This window comes from Lepidochelys kempii, chromosome 23 (assembly GCF_965140285.1).
Source record: "Lepidochelys kempii isolate rLepKem1 chromosome 23, rLepKem1.hap1, whole genome shotgun sequence".
NCBI classification, from domain to species: Eukaryota; Metazoa; Chordata; order Testudines; family Cheloniidae; genus Lepidochelys; species Lepidochelys kempii.
Window position 1 is genome coordinate 3128519 of NC_136402.1, and position 24196 is coordinate 3152714.

The 24196-nt window shown below is 64.1% G+C and overlaps 1 protein-coding gene across 4 annotated transcripts; it reads right to left on the reverse strand.

Moving 5' to 3' along the window:
* Nucleotides 1-550: 550 nt before the first annotated feature.
* RINL (Ras and Rab interactor like) lies at nucleotides 551-24139 on the reverse strand. Of its 4 annotated transcripts, none has more exons than XM_073321330.2 (12): nucleotides 23039-24139; nucleotides 18184-18337; nucleotides 16182-16347; nucleotides 14478-14595; nucleotides 11350-11422; nucleotides 10476-10564; nucleotides 9688-10050; nucleotides 8603-9229; nucleotides 5145-5459; nucleotides 4399-4527; nucleotides 3792-3955; nucleotides 551-3543 (listed from the first exon to the last, which is right to left on the reverse strand). In XM_073321330.2, exons 2-12 carry the CDS (start codon nucleotides 18243-18245, stop codon nucleotides 3226-3228), a joined length of 2424 nt encoding a protein of 807 aa, XP_073177431.2. In that variant the 5' UTR covers nucleotides 18246-18337; nucleotides 23039-24139; the 3' UTR covers nucleotides 551-3225. The 4 variants fall into 4 exon arrangements, with proteins under 4 accessions (XP_073177431.2, XP_073177433.2, XP_073177434.2 ...); XM_073321332.2 differs by lacking the exon at nucleotides 23039-24139 and adding an exon at nucleotides 20090-20596 and having other exon boundaries at nucleotides 9688-10047; XM_073321333.2 differs by lacking the exon at nucleotides 23039-24139 and adding an exon at nucleotides 20090-20596 and having other exon boundaries at nucleotides 8603-9226.
* Between the last annotated feature and the right edge of the window lie 57 nt (nucleotides 24140-24196).

Below are 24196 nucleotides of genomic sequence, written 5' to 3' on the forward strand. Positions count from 1 at the left end.
TGACTAATAAGGGACTGGAAGATTGCTAAACTAGATTAGACCAGCCAGCTAGCCCAGCTGCCCATTCCCAAGAGGGCTTAACCTGAGATGACCCAGGCCAGGACTTGGCAGCCTTTCCACACCTCTTAGAGGAACTGGTCTAACGCCAGGCGTTCACCTTGTCCGTGTGAAGCCTCGTCTACACCTAAAAATTAGATTGGCTCTGAGTTTTGTAGCTAGGCCGTGAAAGATTTTGTTGTTCGGTCGACCTCATAGCCATTGTAGATGCAGTTAGGTCAACCAAAAAATTCTTCCATCCACCTAGCTACTGCCTCTGAGGTAGATGGGTGAGCTACAGCGATGGACAAACGGTCTGTTGACGTAGGAAGGGTCTAGACTACAGCTCCCCAGGGTGCAGCTACTGGGCCGGAGCTGTTCTCCCGTAGCCACTGTAGATGGGTGGATACATGGCTAGACAGAGGGTGTGAATGAGGCTAGATAGATAGATGAGGTGTATGGGGATAGCTAGATAGATTGTGTGTATAGTGAAAGACAAATTCTGTCACAAATAGATAGATAATCCCCAATAGATTTGAAAGGGTTTCTTATCCTACACCTCAGTTTTGTGCCCGATTTTAAACAAAACTTCCTGCCATGGGAAGACAGTTAAAACACACTTTCCCCCTTGTCCAGATCCTTTTAAGAGCCTCCCAGGGGTCTACAAATGGAGTACATCAAACCTCACCACCACCTGCTTAGAGCTACTCAGCATCTCTCCCATTTTATGGAAAGGTAAAAGTGAGGCACAGGGAAATGAAGGTATTCGCCCCAGGACACAGGGTCCGAGCCAGAGCTGAGAATAGAACCCAGGAGTCCTGACACTCAATTCCGCCCCGACACCACTCCCCTCCCAGAGGTGGGCTTAGAACCCAGGAGTCCTGACACTCAATTCCGCCCCGACACCACTCCCCTCCCAGAGGTGGGCTTAGAACCCAGGAGTCCTGACACTCAATTCCGCCCCGACACCACTCCCCTCCCAGAGGTGGGCTTAGAACCCAGGAGTCCTGACACTCAATTCCGCCCCGACACCACTCCCCTCCCAGAGGTGGGCTTAGAACCCAGGAGTTGCCGGTGGTACCCAGCAAACCACAGGCCCCACCCTGCCCCCATGACTCAGGCCTAGCACACTGACAGACAGGCACTGAAGAGCAGACCTGGGCCCAGATCCTGAAAGCAATCGAGGTGCCCAACCTTGGATTGCTTCCATTGGCTGTTAGGAGACAGAGGGGCCGGGCCCCGGGCTAGCTGTCCATTTTAAGGGGGGGGGGCATTAAGCTATGGTCCAGGAGCTCCCCACTATTCATGCCTTGTGGGAGGAGAGTGGTGTGAGCTTCTCCCCCACTCCATGCACCAGCCCCCCACCGCAACTGCAGGCCACAGGGACTGAATGGAGAGCGCCCCTTACCGGGCCCCCCACTTTGCTCCCTGCAGCGCAGTGGCCCCTAGCATTGCACTGGGGCCAGCACACACTGCCAGGGGCGCCTCCCCCCCCCCAGAAGTAGCCCAGCTTTGGAGAGCACCGAGGAAGATGAGCAGGCAAGAGGCTAAAAGACAGCAGGCTGTTGCACTGAGACCCGCTGAAATGCCCCAGTGCAAAAACATATGCCAGGTGACTGTGGCCCTTGTCTTACCCCCTCTCAGCCAAGCTGCAGGCAACCGCCCGCTGCCATAAACTGTTACAGGGGGTGACAGCTAATTTATATGCATCTGTCCTCTTAAAATGGACATATACATATAAAATGATGGGGTGTAAATTAGCTGTTACCACTCAAGAAGGAGACCTTGGAGTCACTGCGGAGAGTTCTCTGAGATAATCCACTCTATGTGCAGCGGCCGTCGAAAAAGCCAACAGGATGCTGGGAATCATTAAGAAAGGGAGAGAGAAGAGGATGGAAAACGATGGGAGTGCTGTGCTCCACCCCAGGGGCGGCTGCATTTCAGCTGCAGAAAAACTCATTGAGGTGAGGCAGGGCAGCGTGCGGGGAGGCAGGACGCCTGGGTTCTATTCCTGGCTGGTCACTCCCCCATTTTGTGCCTCAGTTTCCCCTCCCCTCCTTTGTCCATTTAGGCCCAGCTCCTCAAAAAGAACTTGGATGCTTAATTTGCATTGCCAGGGGCTGGGCCTAAGCTCTTGGGGGCCGGGGCTGTCCCTCACCCTGCCTATGTACTGCAATACACTGAACAGCAACCACAAACCCTCCCGCCCACGGTCTGCCAGGCCTTGCGTTTTCAGAGGTTCTCTCCTTTTATTTAAAGAAAGAGTAACCAAGCGGGCAAAAGTCCTCCCTTTACGGGGGGAAGGTTATATAAATATATAGTCCCTGACGTAGGCAGAAGGTTGAGGAGTTTAAGGTCACTTCCCCTTTAAGCAGGGATTCCCATGAGTTGGGTTCCTGGCCCTAGAGAGAAGTGGTAAAGCTCACAGCACATTTGAACAGCCTCGAATTGTGGGGGGAACCAAAGGGCTGGTTAGTTACAATCATCTGGATTTGGGGTGTGGGGAGGTCTGGTGCAGCCCTTGGGACAGAAGCTGATGCAGGGACATCAGGGCAAGCTGCTCCCCCACCGCTGTGCCCCTTGGGCAATATATGCCAGTCCTGCCACGGAGAGGAAATTGGACTTGGTTTTCCCCTGCCCCTTTCCCACTGGGCTGCAACCTCCCAAACCCGTACAGCACGGGACCACCCCGTCCCTGCTCAGGCAGCTGGCTAGAGCAGAACAATTCCTGTGCTCCGGACCGCAGCATCCCGAGCCATCCACATCCCGGCCCTGGGCTGCAGCTGGGAGCCTAAACGACCAACACGGCCCCAAGGCTGGTAGCATTCCAAGACAGGGAAAGGCCGTCCCAGCTTGGGACACCTACTCCCCCAAGCTGTGCCCTGCCGAGATGAGGGACGCCCCGTCCGCCCCAGCAGGATTGTCCCCTCCAGTCAGCTCCTCTGGGCTTTGGCCGTTCCTAGTTATAAGTCAATGGGGCTTCCACGCTTTCTGCTGGCCACTCCAGCGCCCGTTTGCTCCGACCCTTGGGAAGTTTGGGTTTGTTTTTTCCCCAGGTGGCCCGAGATATTAGGACCCGGGAAGCTCTGGGGAGAGTCCGGCATCAGTCCTGAGGCCACTGGGCTTTGGCTGCACAGACTGGACGCTCCCATCCGGCCAGCCTCTGCTTGCACCGTCTCTCCCCCGGCCTTATATTGGTTCCTGAGCAGGAGCCGGGCCGTCGCCCTCAGACGGGGCTTCCTGCTCCTCTCTTTTCAGCTTGTAAACAAAGCAGCTGGAGGCGCTGTGAGATTTGAGGGATGCTGAGCGGATCTGCTGGGGCTGGCTGTCCTCCGCCAGGAGCCGGGAGGTGCTGTCCGTCACCAGGAAAAGACCATAGGCCTCCGGGTTGGGGACGCCATATTTCTTGCCGCAGACCACACACACTGAGGCCGCTGTCATGTGGGCGGGGACGGGAATGGCCTTCTGGTTCGCGAAGGGCTCTTGGAAGGAGACGTAGAGGATGTCCTGAGAGAAGGAGAGGGGGAAGAATAATAAATCAAGCAGTCCAGAGGCTATGGTGATGGGCACCCTGTACATACCATAGACAGATCAGATTACAGAGAGAGTGGGTAGGGCACTGGACTGGAACTCGCAAGATCTGGGCTCTGTCCCGCCCCGTTGTAATCAGTAGACGGCGCCAGAGGCAGGCGTAGAACCCAGCAGCCCCCTGAGCCCCCCTTAGAGCCGTGACCTCCCAGAGCAGCCGACCCTACCGGGGAGCGGCACCGGCTGTGTTGGTTGTGGTGGATGGTACGTCGACGCTGCCACTGATGGATGGAGTCCTGCGCTTCTACGCTGATTTGCCGGGTCACCATGGCCGACTGGAAGTTGCTGATGTGGTAAAGAGCCCCGAACCAGGTGGTGAGGTAGTAGCCGCCTGCAGGAGGGGTGGGGAGGAATGCGGGGCTCAGACGTCAGGGGCCTGTGGGCATGCCCGTCACCGCTAGGGGCTGGCGCGCAGAGAGGGTACAGGGACTAGGACTGCTGCCGGTGAAGGGAGACCTGCCCCCCTACCGTCTCCGTGGCCTCTTTGCTTCTTACGCGCTGTCCTGAGCTGCAAGGCAGCCGGGTGGCGCCGGCTTCCCCCCTAAGCCCTGCGAGCCCCCACCAGCTCAGCTCAGCCAAGGAGCCATCGGGGGGGCTGCGGGCGTGTGCCACCCGGGCACTGCTGACCAGGGCACGGTTCGACCGGGGAGAGGGGGAAACCGCTCAGCACCCGCTTTCCCACCCCATGAGCCACCGGGTCGGCCAGCCCGGCTGCAGGCTCACCCCTGCGGGTCCCCGGCCCGGCTGGGGGAAGGACGGGGTCAGGGCTCTGACCTTCTCCCTGCAGCTGGCTGGGGTCCAGCAGCTCCATCATGTACTCGACGTCCAGCTGCACCGAGACGATGTCGCACTTCACCAGGACGTAGGTCAGGACAGGCAGGAAGTCGTCCGCCCCGTAGACCTCTGAGCAGAGACAGGCAGGCGGTGAGAACGGCCCCCTTGGGGCCAGTCCCAATTCCCCGGGGTTGGGAGGGTTTGATCCCACCCCTTGCAGGGGCAAGTCCCAATACCCACGGGGGGAAGGGGGGGGAGGGGGCGGGGAGATTGATTCCATCCACCCTGGAGTGGCCAGTCCCAATACCCTGTGTGTGTGTGGGCTCGATCCCACCCCTTGCGGGGCCAGTCCCAATACCCCTGGTGGGGGGAGGGTTTGATTCCCCGCCGTCCCCAGCGGCCAGTCCCAATACCCTGGGGAGGGGCTCGAGCCCACCTCCCGCAGGGGCCAGTCCCAATACCCCAAGTTACGGGATGTCCACAGTACCCCACACAATCCCCCCCCCCCCCCCCGAAACAGAGACCCATCAAGGCCGGGGGGGCAGAGATGGCAGCTCAGAAACACTTCACAGGGGGCAGGGGGAGACAGGGCTGTCTCAGGGAGGGTGTAGGACGCCATCTTTTGGGGCTGGGAGGCAGCTAAGTGGGGTCCCATGCGGTAGCGGGGGTTCCCCGGGACCTGGGTGCAGGTTTCCCTGGCAGCCTCGTGCCGCCCCCGCCTCCCCCCGCCAGCCAGCCTCCCCTACCCTTGCCACCCGTGCCGTGGTTCATGGCCTCGTAGATCAGCTTGCAGGCCTTGAGCAGCTGGGCCTCCTTCTTCTTGGGCGAGTAGGCCTGGTGCATCTGGACCAGCTTGGCCTGGATGCGCTCGAGGGCCGGGGCGTCGGGGACGTTGGCCGTCACCCCCAGCTCCGCCAGGCTCTGGCGGCCCATGGTCAGCTGGTGGTCGCGCAGCTTCTGCAGACTCCCGTCCCGGCTGTGAAACTCCAGGAGCTGGCCGTAGATGCAGTCCCGCAGCGGCTTCAGGACGCACTTGTACAGGGCCGTCTCCACCACGGAGCCTGAGGGGGGGGGGAAGGGGACGGAGAGAGGGGGGTCAGGCCGGGGGGCGTCTGGCACAGGGCAAGAGCTCGGGGGCTCCGGATCAGGAACCTCGTCTCCATTGGGCCTGCTACATTGGGTCAGGCAACTGGGGCTGGGGCCCTGGAGGGCAGAGGAAGCTGCAAAAGTGACGAGGGAAGGGGAGTTCAGTGGTTAGAGCAGGGGGGGGCTGGGAGCCAGGACTCCTGGGTTCTCTCCCAGCTCGGGGAGGGGAGTGGGGTTGAGTGGTTAGAGCAGGGGGGGCTGGGAGCCAGGACTCCTGGGTTCTCTCCCCAGCTCGGGGAGGGGAGTGGGGTTGAGTGGTTAGAGCAGGGGGGGCTGGGAGCCAGGACTCCTGGGTTCTCTCCCCAGCTCGGGGAGGGGAGTGGGGTTGAGTGGTTAGAGCAGGGGGGGCTGGGAGCCAGGACTCCTGGGTTCTCTCCCCAGCTCGGGGAGGGGAGTGGGGTTGAGTGGTTAGAGCAGGGGGGCTGGGAGCCAGGACTCCTGGGTTCTCTCCCCAGCTCGGGGAGGGGAGTGGGGTTGAGTGGTTAGAGCAGGGGGGGCTGGGAGCCAGGACTCCTGGGTTCTCTCCCCAGCTCGGGGAGGGGAGTGGGGTTGAGTGGTTAGAGCAGGGGGGGGCTGGGAGCCAGGACTCCTGGGTTCTCTCCCCAGCTCAGGGAGGGGAGTGGGGTTGAGTGGTTAGAGCAGGGGGGCTGGGAGCCAGGACTCCTGGGTTCTCTCCCCAGCTCGGGGAGGGGAGTGGGGTTGAGTGGTTAGAGCAGGGGGGGCTGGGAGCCAGGACTCCTGGGTTCTCTCCCCAGCTCGGGGAGGGGAGTGGGGTTGAGTGGTTAGAGCAGGGGGGGCTGGGAGCCAGGACTCCTGGGTTCTCTCCCCAGCTCGGGGAGGGGAGTGGGGTTGAGTGGTTAGAGCAGGGGGGGCTGGGAGCCAGGACTCCTGGGTTCTCTCCCCAGCTCGGGGAGGGGAGTGGGGTTGAGTGGTTAGAGCAGGGGGGCTGGGAGCCAGGACTCCTGGGTTCTCTCCCCAGCTCGGGGAGGGGAGTGGGGTTGAGTGGTTAGAGCAGGGGGGGCTGGGAGCCAGGACTCCTGGGTTCTCTCCCCAGCTCGGGGAGGGGAGTGGGGTTGAGTGGTTAGAGCAGGGGGGGCTGGGAGCCAGGACTCCTGGGTTCTCTCCCCAGCTCGGGGAGGGGAGTGGGGTTGAGTGGTTAGAGCAGGGGGGGCTGGGAGCCAGGACTCCTGGGTTCTCTCCCCAGCTCGGGGAGGGGAGTGGGGTTGAGTGGTTAGAGCAGGGGGGGCTGGGAGCCAGGACTCCTGGGTTCTCTCCCCAGCTCGGGGAGGGGAGTGGGGTTGAGTGGTTAGAGCAGGGGGGCTGGGAGCCAGGACTCCTGGGTTCTCTCCCCAGCTCGGGGAGGGGAGTGGGGTTGAGTGGTTAGAGCAGGGGGGGCTGGGAGCCAGGACTCCTGGGTTCTCTCCCCAGCTCGGGGAGGGGAGTGGGGTTGAGTGGTTAGAGCAGGGGGGGCTGGGAGCCAGGACTCCTGGGTTCTCTCCCCAGCTCGGGGAGGGGAGTGGGGTTGAGTGGTTAGAGCAGGGGGGGCTGGGAGCCAGGACTCCTGGGTTCTCTCCCCAGCTCGGGGAGGGGAGTGGGGTTGAGTGGTTAGAGCAGGGGGGGCTGGGAGCCAGGACTCCTGGGTTCTCTCCCCAGCTCGGGGAGGGGAGTGGGGTTGAGTGGTTAGAGCAGGGGGGCTGGGAGCCAGGACTCCTGGGTTCTCTCCCCAGCTCGGGGAGGGGAGTGGGGTTGAGTGGTTAGAGCAGGGGGGGCTGGGAGCCAGGACTCCTGGGTTCTCTCCCCAGCTCGGGGAGGGGAGTGGGGTTGAGTGGTTAGAGCAGGGGGGGCTGGGAGCCAGGACTCCTGGGTTCTCTCCCCAGCTCGGGGAGGGGAGTGGGGTTGAGTGGTTAGAGCAGGGGGGGCTGGGAGCCAGGACTCCTGGGTTCTCTCCCCAGCTCGGGGAGGGGAGTGGGGTTGAGTGGTTAGAGCAGGGGGGGCTGGGAGCCAGGACTCCTGGGTTCTCTCCCCAGCTCGGGGAGGGGAGTGCGATACCACACTCTCCAACCCCAGAGCACTTTGTTCTCTCCCTTAAAGCATCACTAACGCTGCACCCCGCCCTGCCCCGCCTGGTGGAGGCGGTACCCGTTATCCGCTGCCCTGCCCGAGCCGCCCCCCTTCCCTGCCTGGCTCCCCGGCCCTGGCACCAAGCTGTCCTCCCCCAGGAGCGGGGGGAGCCTCTGGGCCCCCCCCAGCACCAAGGGGCCAGGCCCGGTTCCCCTTTAAGAGCTCTCCTCTGGCCCCCCCAGTCCCCCCCAGCTTCCTGCTCAGGCGTTCACTGACACCCCGGAGCCAGGGCGGATGCGGCAGTGGGTTGGGGGGCGGTTTGACCACAGTGGCCTTTCCGGCTGCATTTACAGACAGCGCTTCTCTTCCTGGAGGGGCTATTTATAACCCCGGGGCGGGGGGGGGGCCCCCGCTACTAGCTTACCCGTGACAGGCTCCATCTCAGGGGGGCAGGGGAAATCGAGTCAGGGGCCTTTCCCCCCACCAATTGCCTGAGCCAACCCTGCCCCCGCCCCAAGATCGGGGGGAGTCTGGGCAACCAGCCCCCCGGCCCCAGCGCGTCTCACCCCCACCCCAGGGATGGAAGCATGTGGGGGGTGGTAAATGACTGGGGGTGGGAAATGACGGGCCGTAAGCCGGACCAAAGCGGTGACCTTAAGGTGGGATCCACTGAGCCAGCCCCCCACCTCCCTCACCGCCTTGAGAATTCCTCACATGGGGGAGGACGTCTGTCTTCTTCTGTATCCCGTACCCAGCCCCCAGCCCGCCCCCATCCTGCCACCCCCCCCATACCCAGCCGCCCCCATCCTACTGCCCCCCCATACCCAGCCCCCAGCCACTGCCCCCCACATCTTGAACCCAAAACCCAGCTCCCAGATGCCTCCCCTCCCCCAGCTCAGAGACAACCCTACCCCCTTGAGCCCAATGCCCAGTTCCCAGCTGACGCCCCTCACCCCTTTGAGTCCCCCATAGCCAGCGGACGCCCCCCGCCCCGTACCCAGGTCCACGTCCTCGAGGTCCCCGTACTCCCAGGCATCCTGCAGCTCCGAGCTCTCGCACAGGTAGCCCTTGAGGCTGCTGATCATCTGGCGGATCTCCTGCAGTAGGTCGGTGCTGGTGGGGTGCCGGGCTGCCCCGCCCCGCAGCACGTGCCCCACGAAGTTCTGCACCAGGCCCCCGACGTAGGAGGCCGGCTCCTGCGTCAGCTCCTGGACCCGCTTGGCCAGCCGGCGCTCGGCCGAGAGGAAGCTGGTCAGGGCGCTGCCCACGGCCGACAGCCGGTGCAGGACCCGGCCCGGCAGCGCGGCTGGTTGGTGCTTCTTGCGGGGCGTGGCCGGGTGGGCGTCGGGCTCCTCTTCCACGCTGCTGACCGACAGCGAGTCCAGCTCGGGGATGGGCGGCAGGAGCAGGCTGTCCCGGGGGCCCAGCAGCGAGGACTCCGAGTGGGACTTCTTCAGCGCCCAGGGGGCGTCCAAGGCCCCCTCGATCCAAGAGACCCGGTGCGGGGAGGCCGGACCCTCCTGCCTCTCGGCCAGCGGCGGGGACACCTGGTCTTCCGACATATTCCAGGCCGGACGGCGTAGTAGCAGTTTCCGTTTCACCAAGGCCGGTGGGGCATCGCCTGCTGGGGGCGCGGACGGGGGGGGGGGGCGCTGAGGGGCTGGCGTCTTGCTCACCCAGTGGCAGCCCCCTAGAGAGCGGCTTGCGCCCGTTGCCCCACGCAGCGCCCCCCCCCGCCCCGGAGCATTATCAGGATAACAACCTACTACAAGGCTCGCCGCAAAAGGGAGCAACTCCTTCGCGTCTAGCTGGCCGCTAGGGGCTCTGGGGTGAGGAATTTACACCCCCTCCCTTCCCCTGATCCTGAGTGCAGGGCAATTCCGCCCCCCAGGAGCCTGCAATTTGGGGGGTGGGGGACGACCCCTGTGGGAGAGGAGAAAGGGAGCGGCCTAGGCATGAAGGCTTAGCCAGGGTGGGCGTGTTACACAGATGCCCCAACGCCATTGAGTCCCAGCACACACTCGCCCCCCAAGCCCGATCCCAACACCTCCACCCCCAAACTGATAGGCCACCGGCGCTTACCTTTGCCCGGCTCTCCCTCCTTCCCGGGCTCCGGGGCTCCCAACTGGCCCGTCTCGGCGTCGGCGGGCGCCGGCAGCTTGTCCAACAGGCCGGGGCCCTGTCCGTTTTTCAGCCGGATGGTGCCCCCTCTCTCAGGCAGGTGGAATGGGGGCGGCACCCCAGCGGGGAGCCAGCCCTCGCTGCTGTGCTCCGACAGGAAGAGAGGGTTGATGATGCAGAGCGCCCCGTCCTCCGACGTCACCCGGATGCAGCAGGCCGGGCCGCTCATCTCCGGGGGGTTGGGGAACTCGGGGCTGGACCCCATGTTCTCTTCCTCCTCCTCGCCTGTGTCCGACGGCTTAAAGGGAGGACTCCAGAACCCTGCTGGGGACACCGGGCAGCAGGAGACAGACATGAATGCCTGGGCAGATGTAACCCAGCTTGGGGGTGGGGGGGTCAGCGCTGTGTGCTGAGGGTAGGACACAGGTACCGTTCCTGCCCCGCTGTCATGCTCTGGGGCTTACTAGTTAAAGTGGGGTGGGGTGGGGTGGGGAGGGCTGGGAGCCAGGACTCCTGGGTTCTATCCCTGGCTCTGGGAGGGGAGTGGGGTCCAGTGGTTAGAGCAGGGGGGCTGGGAGCCAGGATTCCTGGGTTCTCTCATCCGACTGCATACAGAGGTCGGACATTGAGTGCCTCTTTACCCACGAGGCGACCTGACCCCATTCCTCCCTCGCCCCCGAGTGAGGGTGTCTGGCTTCCTCGCGGAGGCCCTGGCTGGGGGTGAAATCGCCCGCGGGCGAAGCACTCACTCATGCCCAGGGCCGCACAGCTGTTCAGCTCGGCCCTGCTGAGGTGTTGCAAGGCGGCCGGGAGCCGTAGCGGGAGGGGCAGCACATCCCTGCAAGCAAGAGAGACCAGGAGCCAGTTAGCGGAGGGCTGTAGGGAGAAGGGGCAGTGCAGGAAGGACCCTCCCGATGCCCGCACTGGCCAGGATCCTGCCCTCTGGCACCATCCAGCCCCCCGCACCAGACGCCCGCACTGGCCAGGGCCCTGGAGTGGAAGAAGCAGGGGTGCTGCAGGGGAGGGGCATGCCCCACGCTGGGTGGCTGCAGGAGGAAGTCACCGTGGCCACCCTGCCCCCACCCTCGCAGCTTCCTCAAACCCAGGCAAGCACCCATAAATTGCACTTCCCGGAATGCTGGGCTAGGGGTCGGGGAATGCCCCCACCCCTGAAGGGCGCCCCCATCACACACTCACATCCCCTCTGCGAGGGGGCTTTTCACCTGACGAGTGGGGTGGGGGCAGGTTATTGGGTCTTTAAAAGGGAGTGGGATGGGGAATCAGGAGTCCTGGCTCCCAGACTCCCTTCTGTAACCACTAGACCCCACTCCCCTCCCAGAGCTGGGATAGCACCCAGGAGTCCTGGCTTCCAGTCCCGCCCTGCTCTAACCACTAGACACCACTCCCTTCCCAGAGCTGGGGTAGAACCCAGGAGTCCTGGCTCCCAGCCCCCTGCTCTAACCACTAGACCCCACTCCCTTCCCAGAGCTGGGGTAGAACCCAGGAGTCCTGGCTCCCAGCCCATAACTGACAGAGGCAAAGGCCTAGCCCTGGAGACAGGAGAGCGGAGACTCAGGGAAAGTGTCACCTGCACGTTCCCACCCCTGACCCAGCCCCGCTCACCGGCTCACGGAGAGGAAGGCGACCAGTTCCAGGAGCCCCAGGAAACGCAGTTGGGACCCTTCCAGGGAAACAGCTGGAAGAGAGAGAGAGAGAGACGGGGTCTGAGAGACAGAGCGGGGCCCCAGTGCAGCCTAGGCGCTGGGGGCGGTGGAGAAGGGGAGGGCTGGGGGGTTGCAGGGGGCTTGCCCAGAAGCAGAAGCTGGCTGGAAGTTTTCCTCAGTCGGGAGATTCTCTTGAGCTCTTAAGAAGTGGCTTGTTCTGGGGGAGGGGGGGGGGGGAGAGGCACGTCCCAGGCCAGGCCGGTTCCAAAGGTCGATTGTGTGTATGTGTGGGTGGATCTGCGTGACAGGGCCTCCAGTGCCAGACCCCCCTCCCCAGTCTGTGCTCCCCACAGCACCACACTGCCAGAAACCCTCCCCGATCCCATGTCCCTGATGGGGACTCAGAGGCTCCAAGAAATGAAGAAACAAGGTGACGCAGAGAGTCCATGGCAGAGCAGGAAAGGAACCCAGGAGTCCTGGCGCCCAGCCTCCTGCTCTACTCACTAGACCCCACTCCCTTCCCAGAGCTGGGGAAAGAACCCAAGAGTCCTGACACCCAGCCACCTCCCCACTCTAACCACTAGACAGTGGTTCTCAAACTTTTTTTTTTTCCCCACGGACCACTTGAAAAACCTGAAGGTCTCGGCGGACCACTTAATGATCTTTCCAAATGTTGTTTGTACCTTTAGCTAACTATTGCAACACGCTTTGGATAAAAGCGCTACTACTAAAAAAAAAACTTAATAATAACTAACTATTTTTGTTCTAGAAATAAAAGCCCACCACTCATATTTTCATATCAGTAGTTTTACCTTCCTAATGCGAGCTGGGGCTGGGAAGGAGGCGGGGGGGTGTCTCACCCTCTCTCCCCTGCCGCGGCAGCCCCCGAGCTGGGGCTGGGAAGGGGGGAGGGTCCCTTCCCGGCAGCCGCAGCCCTGGAGCTGGGGAAAGTTGCCTCTTTCTCTGGCCGCTGCAGCCTTGCATGTCCCAAATTCCCCCCACCCCCTCTTCTCACCCCACTGCTCCCTCCGACCTACCCTCTATCCTCCCCAAGGCCACCACCTCACCTTACATGTGCGTCTGTGCGGCTCCACTAATTCGGCGGGTGGTCCGTCATTCTCTCGTGTGCGGCCGCCCAGGGAATAGGGGCCCAGGGCAGTCCTTATAGGGAACTATCCGTGGACCGCCTGAATGGAGTTCACGGACCACTGGTGGTCCACGGACCACAGTTTGAGAACCTCTGCACTAGACCCCACTCCCCTCCCTGAGCTGGGAAGAGAGCCCAGGACTCCTGACACCCAGCCACCTCCCTGCTCTAACCACTAGACCCCATTCCCCTCCCAGAGCTGGGGAGAGAACCCAGGAGTCCTGGCTCCCAGCCCCCCGCTGCTCTGACCACTATCTGGCACTGTCCGGCACTCATTTAAATCAGGTACAAGCCTGGGCTATTTCCTGACTCTCCCAGCTCTGGTCTGCACTGACCCCTCAGGGGCAAGACCGAGGCCCAGGCTGGCTCCAGGTGGCCGTACCGCGATCTGTTCCCTTCAGGACTGCCCTGAGTAACCCCATCGCCCCCCCGCCCCAGGCACAGAACACGTCTGCAGCAGAGATCAGCAGAGATAAGCCGCCCCGGTTCTTCCCAGAAGCAAGGAGGAAGCTACGACAGGCTGCCCTGATGCCAGCGCAGGGTGGGGGTGTGGGCACGGCTGGGGCCTTCACATCACTGACCCTTGGGCCGATGGAGTTTCTGGCTGGGGATAGAACCCAGGAGTCCGGGGGGGGGGATTTTTCTATCCACCTGCTTGACCTTGGGCCCAGACTTGCCATCACTCCGTGTCTCAGTTTCCCCCCAGCCAGCTCTGCACCAAGCTAAGCTCTGCCCCTTCTCCACCTCCTGCAGCTGCCTCCTCACCCCATCACAGCCCCCCACCCTTCCAACACCCCCAGCCACGAGGATCTGTCCACAACCTGCAACCCCGCCTGGGCTGCCAAGCCAGATGCACCTTTGAGAGAAACCTGGCAGGAGCACCGGACAGGGAGCTCAGACACCTGGGTTCCATCCATCCTCGGCTCCTTCACCAGGAAGAAGGAAAGGAGTTGATGGAGGAAAAGGAGTTCCTGGCTGGGAATGGGAATCCAGGAGTCCTGGGTTCAATCCCCTCCCTTCCACCCTCCGTCTGACCTTGGGCCAAGAGCTGTCATCTTCCTGTGCCTCAGTTTACACCATCTATCCTAAAAATGGAGATGATTTAACCTCCCCACTACGATGTCTAAAAGGGGGGAAACTGAGGCACAGAGAGGGGAACAGAGTTGCTCAAGGCTACATAGTGAGTTAGGAGAAAGAGGGCCAGGAGTCCTGACTCCCAGCCCACTCCCTGGTCTAACCACTAGACCTCACTCCCCTCCCAGCACCAGGGATAGAACCCAATAGTCCTGGTTCCCAGCCCCCCCTGCTCTAACCACTAGACCCCACTCCCCTCCCAGAGCTGGGGAGAGAACCCAGGAGTCCTGGCTCCCAGCCCCCTTGCTCTAATCACTCGACTGAACTCCTCCCTAGCTGGGAGCTGCCCTTTCCTGCCCCACATACCTCACCAAGGAACCATGAGCTGGGGCAGGGGCGAAGCTCAGAGGCTGATTGCTATTGGGAGCAGCCGGCTGCGTCCTGGGGGGGGGGGGGGTGGGTGGGTCTAGCCCCTCCCCCAGGTCCCCGGCATGGCATCAGATCCTTCCCCCTCCAGGCTTTTGCTCAAGTGGATAGCTTGAGGCCCTTCCCTTTTCTTGTTCAGCAGGAGGAAACGACATCACTGACCTCAGAACTTTACGGGCTGGTTGTATCATCCAGCTGTTGTCGAAGCAGTGGGGACTAGAGGTTAGAGCAGGAAAAACTGATGTCCGGACTCCTGGGTTCTATCCCAGCTCTGGGAGGGGAGCGGGGTCTACTGGTCAGAGCAGGGGGCTGGGCGCCAGGACTCCTGGGTTCCATCCCTGGCTCTGCTGATGTGCTGCGTGAGCCCAGACAGGTGGCTCCCGGGGGCTGGGGCGCCGGCGGACCCCTCTGCAATGAGCCCAGCCGCTGCCCCGACCTACCCGAGCCGCCCTCCTTGATGTGGAAATGGCAGACGGCTCCGGCGTGGCGCCCCTCTCCGCTGCTCTGCACCGACAGCACCTTGAGCTCCCCGCTCCCCGCGCCGGTCACCAGGAACGTCTGGGGAGGGGAGAGAGTTTGGCAGGTTTGGAAGGGAGCCGGCTGGCGGGTCTGGGTGAGGGCCCCAGGGCCTGCCTCTGGAGGCTGGTTTGTGGGGTCCCAAGCGGAGACGGGGGTGGGGGGGCAGTCTGGCTCTCTCCATGCCCCACAGGGCCTTGGTTTGTCCCCGAAGCCTGCAGTTCCCAGTCTGACCCCTGCCCGACAGGAACGGTGCTAATGGCAGCCCCAGGGCATTAGCCACCCCAGTGCCAGCCCTCCCTGGGACCGGAGGGAGGAAAAGGGGACGGTGTAGCCCCTAGCCCCCCAGCCGCCTCCTTACAGCCCCGCCCACCTTCCAGCTTCACCCCTGCAGACCTTACGGCCCCACCCACCTTACAGCCTCACCCAGCCACCTCCTTACAGCCCCGCCCACCTTACAGCTCCACCCCCGCCCACCTTAAAGCCCCGCCCACCTTACAGCTCCACCCCTGCCCACCTTACGGCCCCGCCCACCTTACAGCTCCACCCCCGCCCACATTACAGCCCCGCCCACCTTACAGCTCCACCCCTGCCCACCTTAAAGCCCCGCCCACCTTACAGCTCCACCCCTGCCCACCTTACGGCCCCGCCCACCTTACAGCTCCACCCCCGCCCACCTTACGGCCCCGCCCACCTTACAGCCTCACCCAGCCACCTCCTTACAGCCCCGCCCACCTTACAGCTCCGGCCCCGCCCCACCTTACGCCCCGTCCACCTTACAGCTCCGGCCCTGCCCACCTTACGGCCCCGCCCACCTTACAGCTCCACCCCCGTGCACCTTACGGCCCCGCCCACCTTACAGCTCCACCCCCGCCCACCTTACAGCTCCACCCCCCGGTCCACCTTAAAGCCCTGCCCACCTTACAGCCTCACCCAGCCACCTCCTTACAGCCCCGCCCACCTTACAGCTCCACCCCCGCCCACCTCCTTACGGCCCCGCCCACCTTACAGCTCCACCCCCTGGTCCACCTTAAAGCCCCGCCCACCTTACAGCTCCGGCCCCGCCCACCTTACAGCTCCACCCCTGCCCACCTTACAGCCCCACCCACCTTACAGCTCCACCCCCGCCCACCTTACGGCCCCGCCCACCTTACGGCCCCGCCCCCCGGTCCACCTTAAAGCCCCGCCCACCTTACAGCCTCACCCAGCCACCCCCTTACAGCCCCGCCCACCTTACAGCTCCACCCCGCCCACCTTACGGCCCCGCCCACCATACGGCCCCGCCCACCATACAGCTCCACCCCCGCCCACCATACGGCCCCGCCCACCATACGGCCCCGCCCACCATACAGCTCCACCCCCGCCCACCTTACGGCCCCACCCACCTTACAGCTCCACCCCCGCCCACTTTACGGCCCCACTCACCTTACAGCTCCGGCCCCGCCCCACCTTACGGCCCCCGCCCACCTTACAGCTCCACCCCCGCCCACTTTACGGCCCCGCCCACCTTACAGCTCCACCCAGCCACCTTCTTACTGCCCTGCCCACCTTAGAGCTCCACCCGGCCACCCCCTTATAGCCCTGCATGGTCCCACACCCACTGCCTGCCTCACTGGCCAGCCACTTACCCCAGGCGGCTGCATCCTCAGCAGCTCCGTGGCTTGCTCCGGGCCCAGGCTGAGCAGCTGCCAGAGCCCCTGGGTCAGCAGGAGCCTGTCCAGGATCCTCAGGGGGGGCGAGGGCTGGTCTCCCGCCGGGGCCTGGCACTCGCCATTCGGCAGCGGACGCTGGAGGCTGTGCACAAACACACGAGAGGCTCTGAAGTGTGGGTGGGCATCAGCCACGCCTTGGGGGTGCATCCAACCAATGAGAGGGCGTGGCAGAGCCTCTGGCTAGCCTCCCATTGGCCGATGCGGCAGCGCTGTCCCGGCTCCTGCTTGTGGAGTTGAATTTAGCGGGGCACGAAAAGCCGTGGCTGGGTGTCCCGGATGCCTGGGTTCTAGCTGGTCGCAGGAGGTCCCAGCCCAGCCCCACAGCTCCTCAGAGCAGGGGGAGGGAGGGTGGTTCTCTACCCCTCTGCCCAAGGCACAGACCTCTCTGCACCCATATCTGTGCCTAAGGATCTTAGCAACCACTAGGCCGTAGCTTCAAATACACACGCGTCTAGCATCGAAGGCGCTGGATGGGACTCAGGGCATGTTGGGTCAATCCCCAGCTCCCTGGGTGAGTCACGGCATCCTGCTGTGCCTCAGTTTCCCCACTTGTAAATGGGTGTCACGCCCCTTCTCCTTTGTCTAGTTAGATGGCAAACTCATTGGGGGCAGGAACTGTCTCTTACTATGCGTCTGTGCGGGGCTGGGCACAATGGGGGACCCCTGATATCTGGCAGGGGGGGGAGGGGAGGGGGTGCTGCTGCTCCTGGCATGACAGGGGGATCCTGGTCTTTGTTGAGAAGGGTCTGTGCAGTGCCCAGCACAATGAGGGCCCCAATCTTGGCCAGGGGGGTTGGTGCAGCTCCCAGGATAACAGGATCCCCCCAACCTAAGAGGGATCAGTCCAGGTCCTGGCATCATGCGGGGGCAATCTTGGTTGGGGGGGGGGGGGGTTCTGTGCAGCGTCGCCCCCTTTCCCAGGGCTGCTCTGCCCCCCAACTTGGATCCGAAATGTTGCCAAACGGATCCAGACGCTACAGAGAATTGCTTCTCCTGGCGCCAATCTGCGTGTGGGATGGACAGATGTGCACAAACCTCCCTGTCCTCCTGCGAGTGACGCCTACCCAACCCCACTTGGGAAGGAACTCAGCTCCGCCATGGGCTGGCTCCCTCCACCCACACACCCTTTGTAACGGCTGAAAAAGCCACCCAGCCAGGGTCTCTTTCCCCCAACCCCCTTGGCTGATTTCCAGGCCTCTAGGGGCTGGGGGAGGTGAAGGCCCTGCCCTGGGGGGCTCCCCGAAGCCAAGGGGGGAGGTAGAAACTTGCAATGGCCTGAACATGTGTTCAAAGGGCTCCCTGAAAAGGAAGGGGGGTCCACACACACGCCACCCCCTGCACTCCAGCCTACACCTCTCCTCCCTGCCCCCCAGACCCTGCATACCCATAAACCTTGAAATCCCATCAAACCCACTCCCAGCTCAACCTGGGAAGCACCCAGACTTGTGCATGGGGGAAAAGCAGAACCACGAATGACCGTTTCCTCCAGGAAGGGAACATATCCGTGGCACTGCCCCTGGGCCTCAGTTTCCCCCATCCACCCCCTGTCTGGCCCTGGCCTCGCTGTCCCCATCCACACCCTTTCTTGGGGCCCCCAAAGGAAAAGTTTTGCCATTGGATGTCCTGGACAGCAGAGCGAGGACTGGGACAAGCTGCAAAGCTTAGCACAACCCCATGCAGGGGCTGACCAATCCACCATCCCTCCCACCAAGGGGGCTAGAACCCAGTTCCCTTTGCCCCAAGGGCTCAAACCCCCCTGACTCTCGAGTTAAAGGCGAATCCCCATTGACTGGGGGCAGTACAGGGCATATGACACGCAGGAGCAGCCCTGGTGCCATCCAGCAGAGGGCAGTGGTTGCACACGCACTGTCCGAAGCTTGGCTGGATACAGACTCAGTCCCGCCTCAAGTTTGCTTACCTGCTATCATTGTCCCCAGCCCCCGAAGGATCGACATCTTCTTCAGCAGACAAGTGAGGCATCCTTTATAGCCCGGCAGCTGTAACTAACCCATCAGCAGAGGCGGCTTGCTCAGAAACCCGTGTCCCAGGATGCATTTAGGCGCCAGATCCCTCTGCAAGGGGAGCAAGCAGGAGACAACTTTGTAACGGGGGGGGGGGGGCATTGTGAGGGGGGTGTTGCCCCCCTGCCTGCTGCAGTGTTACTGTCACTCCCATTACCCCCTTCAGCCTCTATGTGTCTCTGCACAGCGCAGCGGTCCCAGCAGGGGCCTGTCCCCTGGTTAACAAGGGAGACACAGCGGGTGCGCGAGCTGTGTTGGGGTACATCGCTGCGGGGCGCTTCTCCTCAACGCACGTCTCCTGCTTCCGGAGGACAGCGATTCCTTGTGGCTCCACCACCGCCCACGGGCGGGATAACGGGCTCGTAGGATCGGACCCAGCCTGACCCTCTCCGGTCCCAGGCATTGGCTATTCAGCCTGGGAGCGCCTCAGTGGCTCTTCCTGGGGTGCCCTGGGCCTTGAGGCACAGACATCAAATAGGGGATGGACGTCTCTGGAGACCGGAGTCCTTTGTTGGTCGTTGGAGCGGGAGCTCCCCCCGACACAGAGCCAATGCCCCTCAGCCTTGCCTTGGACAGGACCCCAGCTGAGTCCTGGCTCCATGGCCCGTGTATCCCTGAGAGCCACCTTCTCCGCTGAAACTCCCTGGCATCCCCCTTGGTGCATCAGTCTCTAAAGAGCGCTTGGAGAGGGTTAACGGCCCCCTCCCGCCCCCTCCATGGGCCTAGTTCCGGGGCGCTTGCCCCCCAGCCGAGCCCGAGGGAGCCTTTCCGACGGGTGCTTGGATCAGGGCCCAGGAGCCCCACTGGGTGCTTGGATCAGGCCCCAGGAGCCCCACAGGAACCCCCCTCCCCTCCCACCTGCAAGCCCATATTTCCAAACAGGGCCGCCGGTCTTCAAAACAAACCCAGCGCTGGTTTCAATCTGCCCAGCGTATCATCGGGGGAGGCGGAATCATCCCCAGGCTTAGTCACTGGGTAACGGCAACCCGCATTTCAGGTCCTCTGCTCTCTCTAGCATCTGGGCATGTTCCAGCATCGCCTCCCCTGCAAGCGGGAGCCCAGAGAGACTCTGGGGGGGTACGTGAGATTGGGCTCACAAATTGGTTTGTAATTTAAAAAGCGTATTATGGTAGCATCTAAAGGCCCCAGACCGAGACCGGGGCCCCGTCGGGCCGGGCGCTGCCCAGACCCCGACCGAGACCGGGGCCCCGTTGGGCCGGGCGCTGCCCAGACCCCGACCGAGACCCCGTCGGGCCGGGCACTGCCCAGACCCCGACCGAGATCACAGTCCCATTGCATTGGCTTCTGCACAGACCCAGGGCGAGAGATATCCCCTTGACCCAAAGAGCTTCCACGCTCAATGGACAAAGGGTGGGAGGGGAAACCGAGGCATGGAGCAACAACTTGCTGGGGGTCACGCAGCAGAGCTGAGGCCAGAACCTAGCTCTCCTTAATCCCAGCCCCCTGGGCCACGCTGCCTCTTAGCCTGAACCACATGGAGGGAGCTGACAGGTGTCTGACCCCACAGATTGGGCTGTGTGTTGCTGCGGCGGGCTGTACCTTGGATGAAGGGCCCTGCCGGCTGGTAGACACCCGACAGAACGGGCTGGAGATACTTCAGCGTCTCTCTGATGCCCGAGGGCTCAGCGGAGCAACTGGGAGTCCAGTGGGCTGCGAATCAGGCCCTCTTGCCCCTGGGCCCCAGCCCAATCCGCCCCCCTTCACCCAGATCTCCCCGGTCCAGGCCCTTTGCCGGGAGCAAGCCAGGGAAGGAAGAAAGCAGCAAAGCCAGGGGGCTCTTACCTGGGGAGGGAGAAGTGGCGGCAGGGAGATCTCTGGCGAGGACGAGGGTGAGTGGGAAGGCGATGACGAAGGAGTGAAGGCTGCGATACCAGGGCTGTGGTTGTTATACCTCCGGCAGCCTTCACGTGGTCTCTGGGCCGTGCCGGGCGGAGGGGAAAGGCCACGGGGCACGGTGTGAAGGAGAGAGAGGAGGGGGAGGGACCAGTGTGTTGGGGTGTCACACTTCTGGCGCCCGCTGGGACCCGGGAGCGCCAGTGACTCGGATGGGTGCCCTCAGGCAACTCCCCCCAGGACAGCGGAGGCAAAGGGGCCAGGTTCATCGCCATCCATAGCTCAGGATGGGTCCTGGGCTGGGCTGGCAGGGGGCTGCGGGTCGGGAGTGAGGGGCACCGGCAAGGTTGGGGGGGCGGGAGCCCGGGGCTGGGCTGGCAGGGGGCTGTGGGTCGGGAGTGAGGGGCACCGGCAAGGCTGGGGGGGGCGGGAGCCCGGGGCTGGGCTGGCAGGGGGCTGTGGGTCGGGAGTGAGGGGCACCGGCAAGGCTGGGGGGGGCGGGAGCCCGGGGCTGGGCTGGCAGGGGGCTGTGGGTCGGGAGTGAGGGGCACCGGCAGGGCTGGGGGGGGCGGGAGCCCGGGGCTGGGGGGGGCGGGAACCCGGGGCTGGGCTGGCAGGGGGCTGCGGGTCGGGAGTGAGGGGCACGGGCAGGCCTGGGGGGGCACGTGGGAGGGAGCCCGGAGCCAGGCTGGCAGGGGGCTGCGGGTCGGGAGTGAGGGGCACCGGCAGGGCTGGGGGGGGGCGGGAGCCCGGGGCCGGGCTGGCAGGGGGCTGCGGGTCGGGAGTGAGGGGCACCAGCAGGGTTGGGGGGGGCGGGAGCCCGGGGCCGGGCTGGCAGGGGGCTGCGGGTCGGGAGTGAGGGGCACCAGCAGGGTTGGGGGGGGCGGGAGCCCGGGGCCGGGCTGGCAGGGGGCTGCGGGTCGGGAGTGAGGGGCACCGGCAGGGCTGGGGGGGGCGGGAGCCCGGGGCCGGGCTGGCAGGGGGCTGCGGGTCGGGAGTGAGGGGCACCGGCAGGGCTGGGGGGGGGCGGGAGCCAGGGGCCGGGCTGGCAGGGGGCTGCGGGTCGGGAGTGAGGGGCACCGGCAGGGCTGGGGGGGGCGGGAGCCCGGGGCCGGGCTGGCAGGGGGCTGCGGGTCGGGAGTGAGGGGCACGGGCAGGGCTTGGGGGGGCGGGAGCCCGGGGCCGGGCTGGCAGGGGGCTGCGGGTCGGGAGTGAGGGGCACGGGCAGGGCTGGGGGGGGGCGGGAGCTGGGGCCGGGCTGGCAGGGGGCTGCGGGTCGGGAGTGAGGGGCACGGGCAGGGCTGGGGGGGGGCGGGAGCCCGGGGCCGGGCTGGCAGGGGGCTGCGGGTCGGGGGTGAGGGGCACCGGCAGGCCTGGGGGGGGCGGGAGCCGGGGCCGGGCTGGCAGGGGGCTGCGGGTCGGGAGGGGCACCGGGAGCCCGGGGCCGGGCTGGCAGGGGGCTGCGGGTCGGGAGTGAGGGGCACCGGCAGGGCTGGGGGGGGCGGGAGCCGGGGCCGGGCTGGCAGGGGGCTGCGGGTCGGGGGTGAGGGGCACCGGCAGGCCTGGGGGGGCACGTGGGAGGCAGCCGGGGCCGCACCGACAGGTCAGAGCCCTGCAGCGATGCTGGCAGAAGGGGCCCAGCCCAGGGGCCCAAGCAGGATGCATGTTTCGCATTTCCTCCCGCGCCTCCTTTATCTGAGCGCAGATCTACGCAGCGAAGCTCAGGTGGGGGCCGGCCCGGGGCCTGCTGGTTCTGGTGCTCGAGAGCGGGGGCCTGTGCGGGGTGGAGGACTGGGGGTGGCGGGGAAGGAAGGAGCCTCCTGGAGCAATTCCCCCAGACCTTCCATCGCTGCCCTTCCCCCTCCGCCCCACATCAGAGCCATGCGCCCATCTAGCCTGGCATCCCGGCTGTCTGCCCGCACCGGGCTCTTTGGCCCAGCTGATCCAAACCCTCCCCCCAGCCCCCGGCGCGTTCTCCCCTCGCTCAGCATCTCTGTAACTTTCCGTCTCCTCCCACCCTCGGCCTGTGGCAGGAAAGCACGTAGCGCTTTGCATCCCCAGCTAAAAACGCCACTACGGGCCTCCGGCCGGGCCCTGGGTGAAGAGCGGGAACCGCCCCCCCCCCCCCCCCCCAGGACTATCCGGGCAGCGGGGAGCGGTCCTTCCCCGTCACCTCCACCAGGGGGAATCGCTCGGTTGCCCAGGCAGGGGGCAAAGCTGGGCACCGGGGACAGCCAGCGAAAGGCAGAGCTGCAAATCACAGCTGCCCCCCAGCAGGGAATTCGGCCTGTCCTAGGGGCAGCCCTCTGTGCAGCAGCTGACGCCGGGGGAGATCGGCTCACTAGGCGAGGCCGAGGCAGTAAGTGGGGCGGGGGGTGCAGCGGGGTGGGGTCTTCCTTCCGAACAGCAGGAAGGGACGGCTCAGAAGTAAAGCAGAGCTCCCCCACCCCGGGCTGACCACGGCAGATGCTCACAAAAGCCAGACGGGGCTAATACCACGGTCAGCTAGACTTGGAGTGTCTGAGGCCTGCTCCAACCCATAGCCCCCCCCCCCTCACCTCCCAGAGCTGGGGTCAGAACCCAGGAGTCCTGGCTCCCAGCTCCAGCCCATAGATCTCATCCCCACTCCCAAAGCCAGGGGAAGAACCCAGCAGTCCTGACCCCCATCGCCCTCCCAGAACCAGGCAGGGAACCCAGGGGTCCTGACCCCCATCGCCCTCCCAGAACCAGGCAGGGAACCCAGGGGTCCTGACCCCCATCGCCCTCCCAGAGCCAGGGGCAGAACCCAGGGGTCCTGCCTCCCCCCCCCGTCCCCGGTTCTAACCACTAGCCCCTATCTGCCGATAACAGCTTTACTTCCCTTCTGCGGCTCAGGTTGGTCCCTGGCCCAGCACGTACCTGCTCCCTCCCTCCACAGCTCAGCCAGGGGCACTGGAGCCATTTTGACGCCCGCTCTGTCCCTGCGTGGCTGGGAAGGGACGCCACAGCCCCCGGCCCCTCCCTGCGGGCCGAGCCGGGAGGCTGTTTGGTTTGCGTCTGTTCCGGTCTTGGAGTCAAAGGGGTTTCGTAACCCGGCCGCTCGCCTGGACCTGCTGCCTCTGACAGGAGCTCGCCCGGCCTGCTCCAGCATTGGCATCCTGGGCGGAGGAGAGGCAGGGCAGCTGGCGCTTGCCCCAGCTCTGGGAGGAGAGTGGGGTTCAGTGGTTACAGCAGGGGAGGGTGGGAGCTGAGACTTCTGGGTTCTCATCTTAAGCGTGCCACTGAATCTCTCTTTGGCCTGGGGCCAGTCACTCCTCCCGCTCTCTGCGTGCCTCAATTTCCCCATCTGTGGAACGGGGATAGAAATACAGAGCTGTCCTCCTAAAGTGACACACACCAAGCGCAGAGGGCCATGGTCTTGCCTGCCAGCGTGTAACCTCTGACTCGGGCCCTGATCCTGCAGCCTGTCCGCACTGCTGCCAGCGGGTCGAGTGCCACAAGGGGAAGGAAACTCGGATTCTGATCTCGGCTAAATCCGCTCCCAGTCACACCGGCGCTTCTATTTCTTCTCTACCGCTTGTCATTACCAGATCTCAACCAGCCTCACTCTCTTTAACGGACTTATCCTTCCTGTGAGGCAGGGCAGCTTTACCATCCCCCTTTCACAGATGGGGAAACAGGCAGGGAGCAGACTCAGGGCCACTTCCTGTGGCCACAGCCACACAGGAAGTCTACAGCAGAGATGGGAATTGAACCCGGGTCTCACTCATAAGCCACTGCCTAACACTGGCCCCCCCGTCCCCTCTAGGATGCACAGAGATGACACCACCCCAGGGTAGGCTGTGACAACTCTTTATACAAGGATCCCTCACTCAGCACTGAAATGCAGCCACCTCTGGGGCAGGACCGTTGTTTATACAGGGATCCTTTGAAGTCAAGAGAGTCACTCCGGATTTACACCAGACGGACAGAATATGGGCCAATACCTCCGCAGCACCAGGACCATCTACAGCTCTGTACGAAATTCGATTTCCCTTTATAAACGGGAATTCATTTCAGAGTGAGAGAGACCCAAAA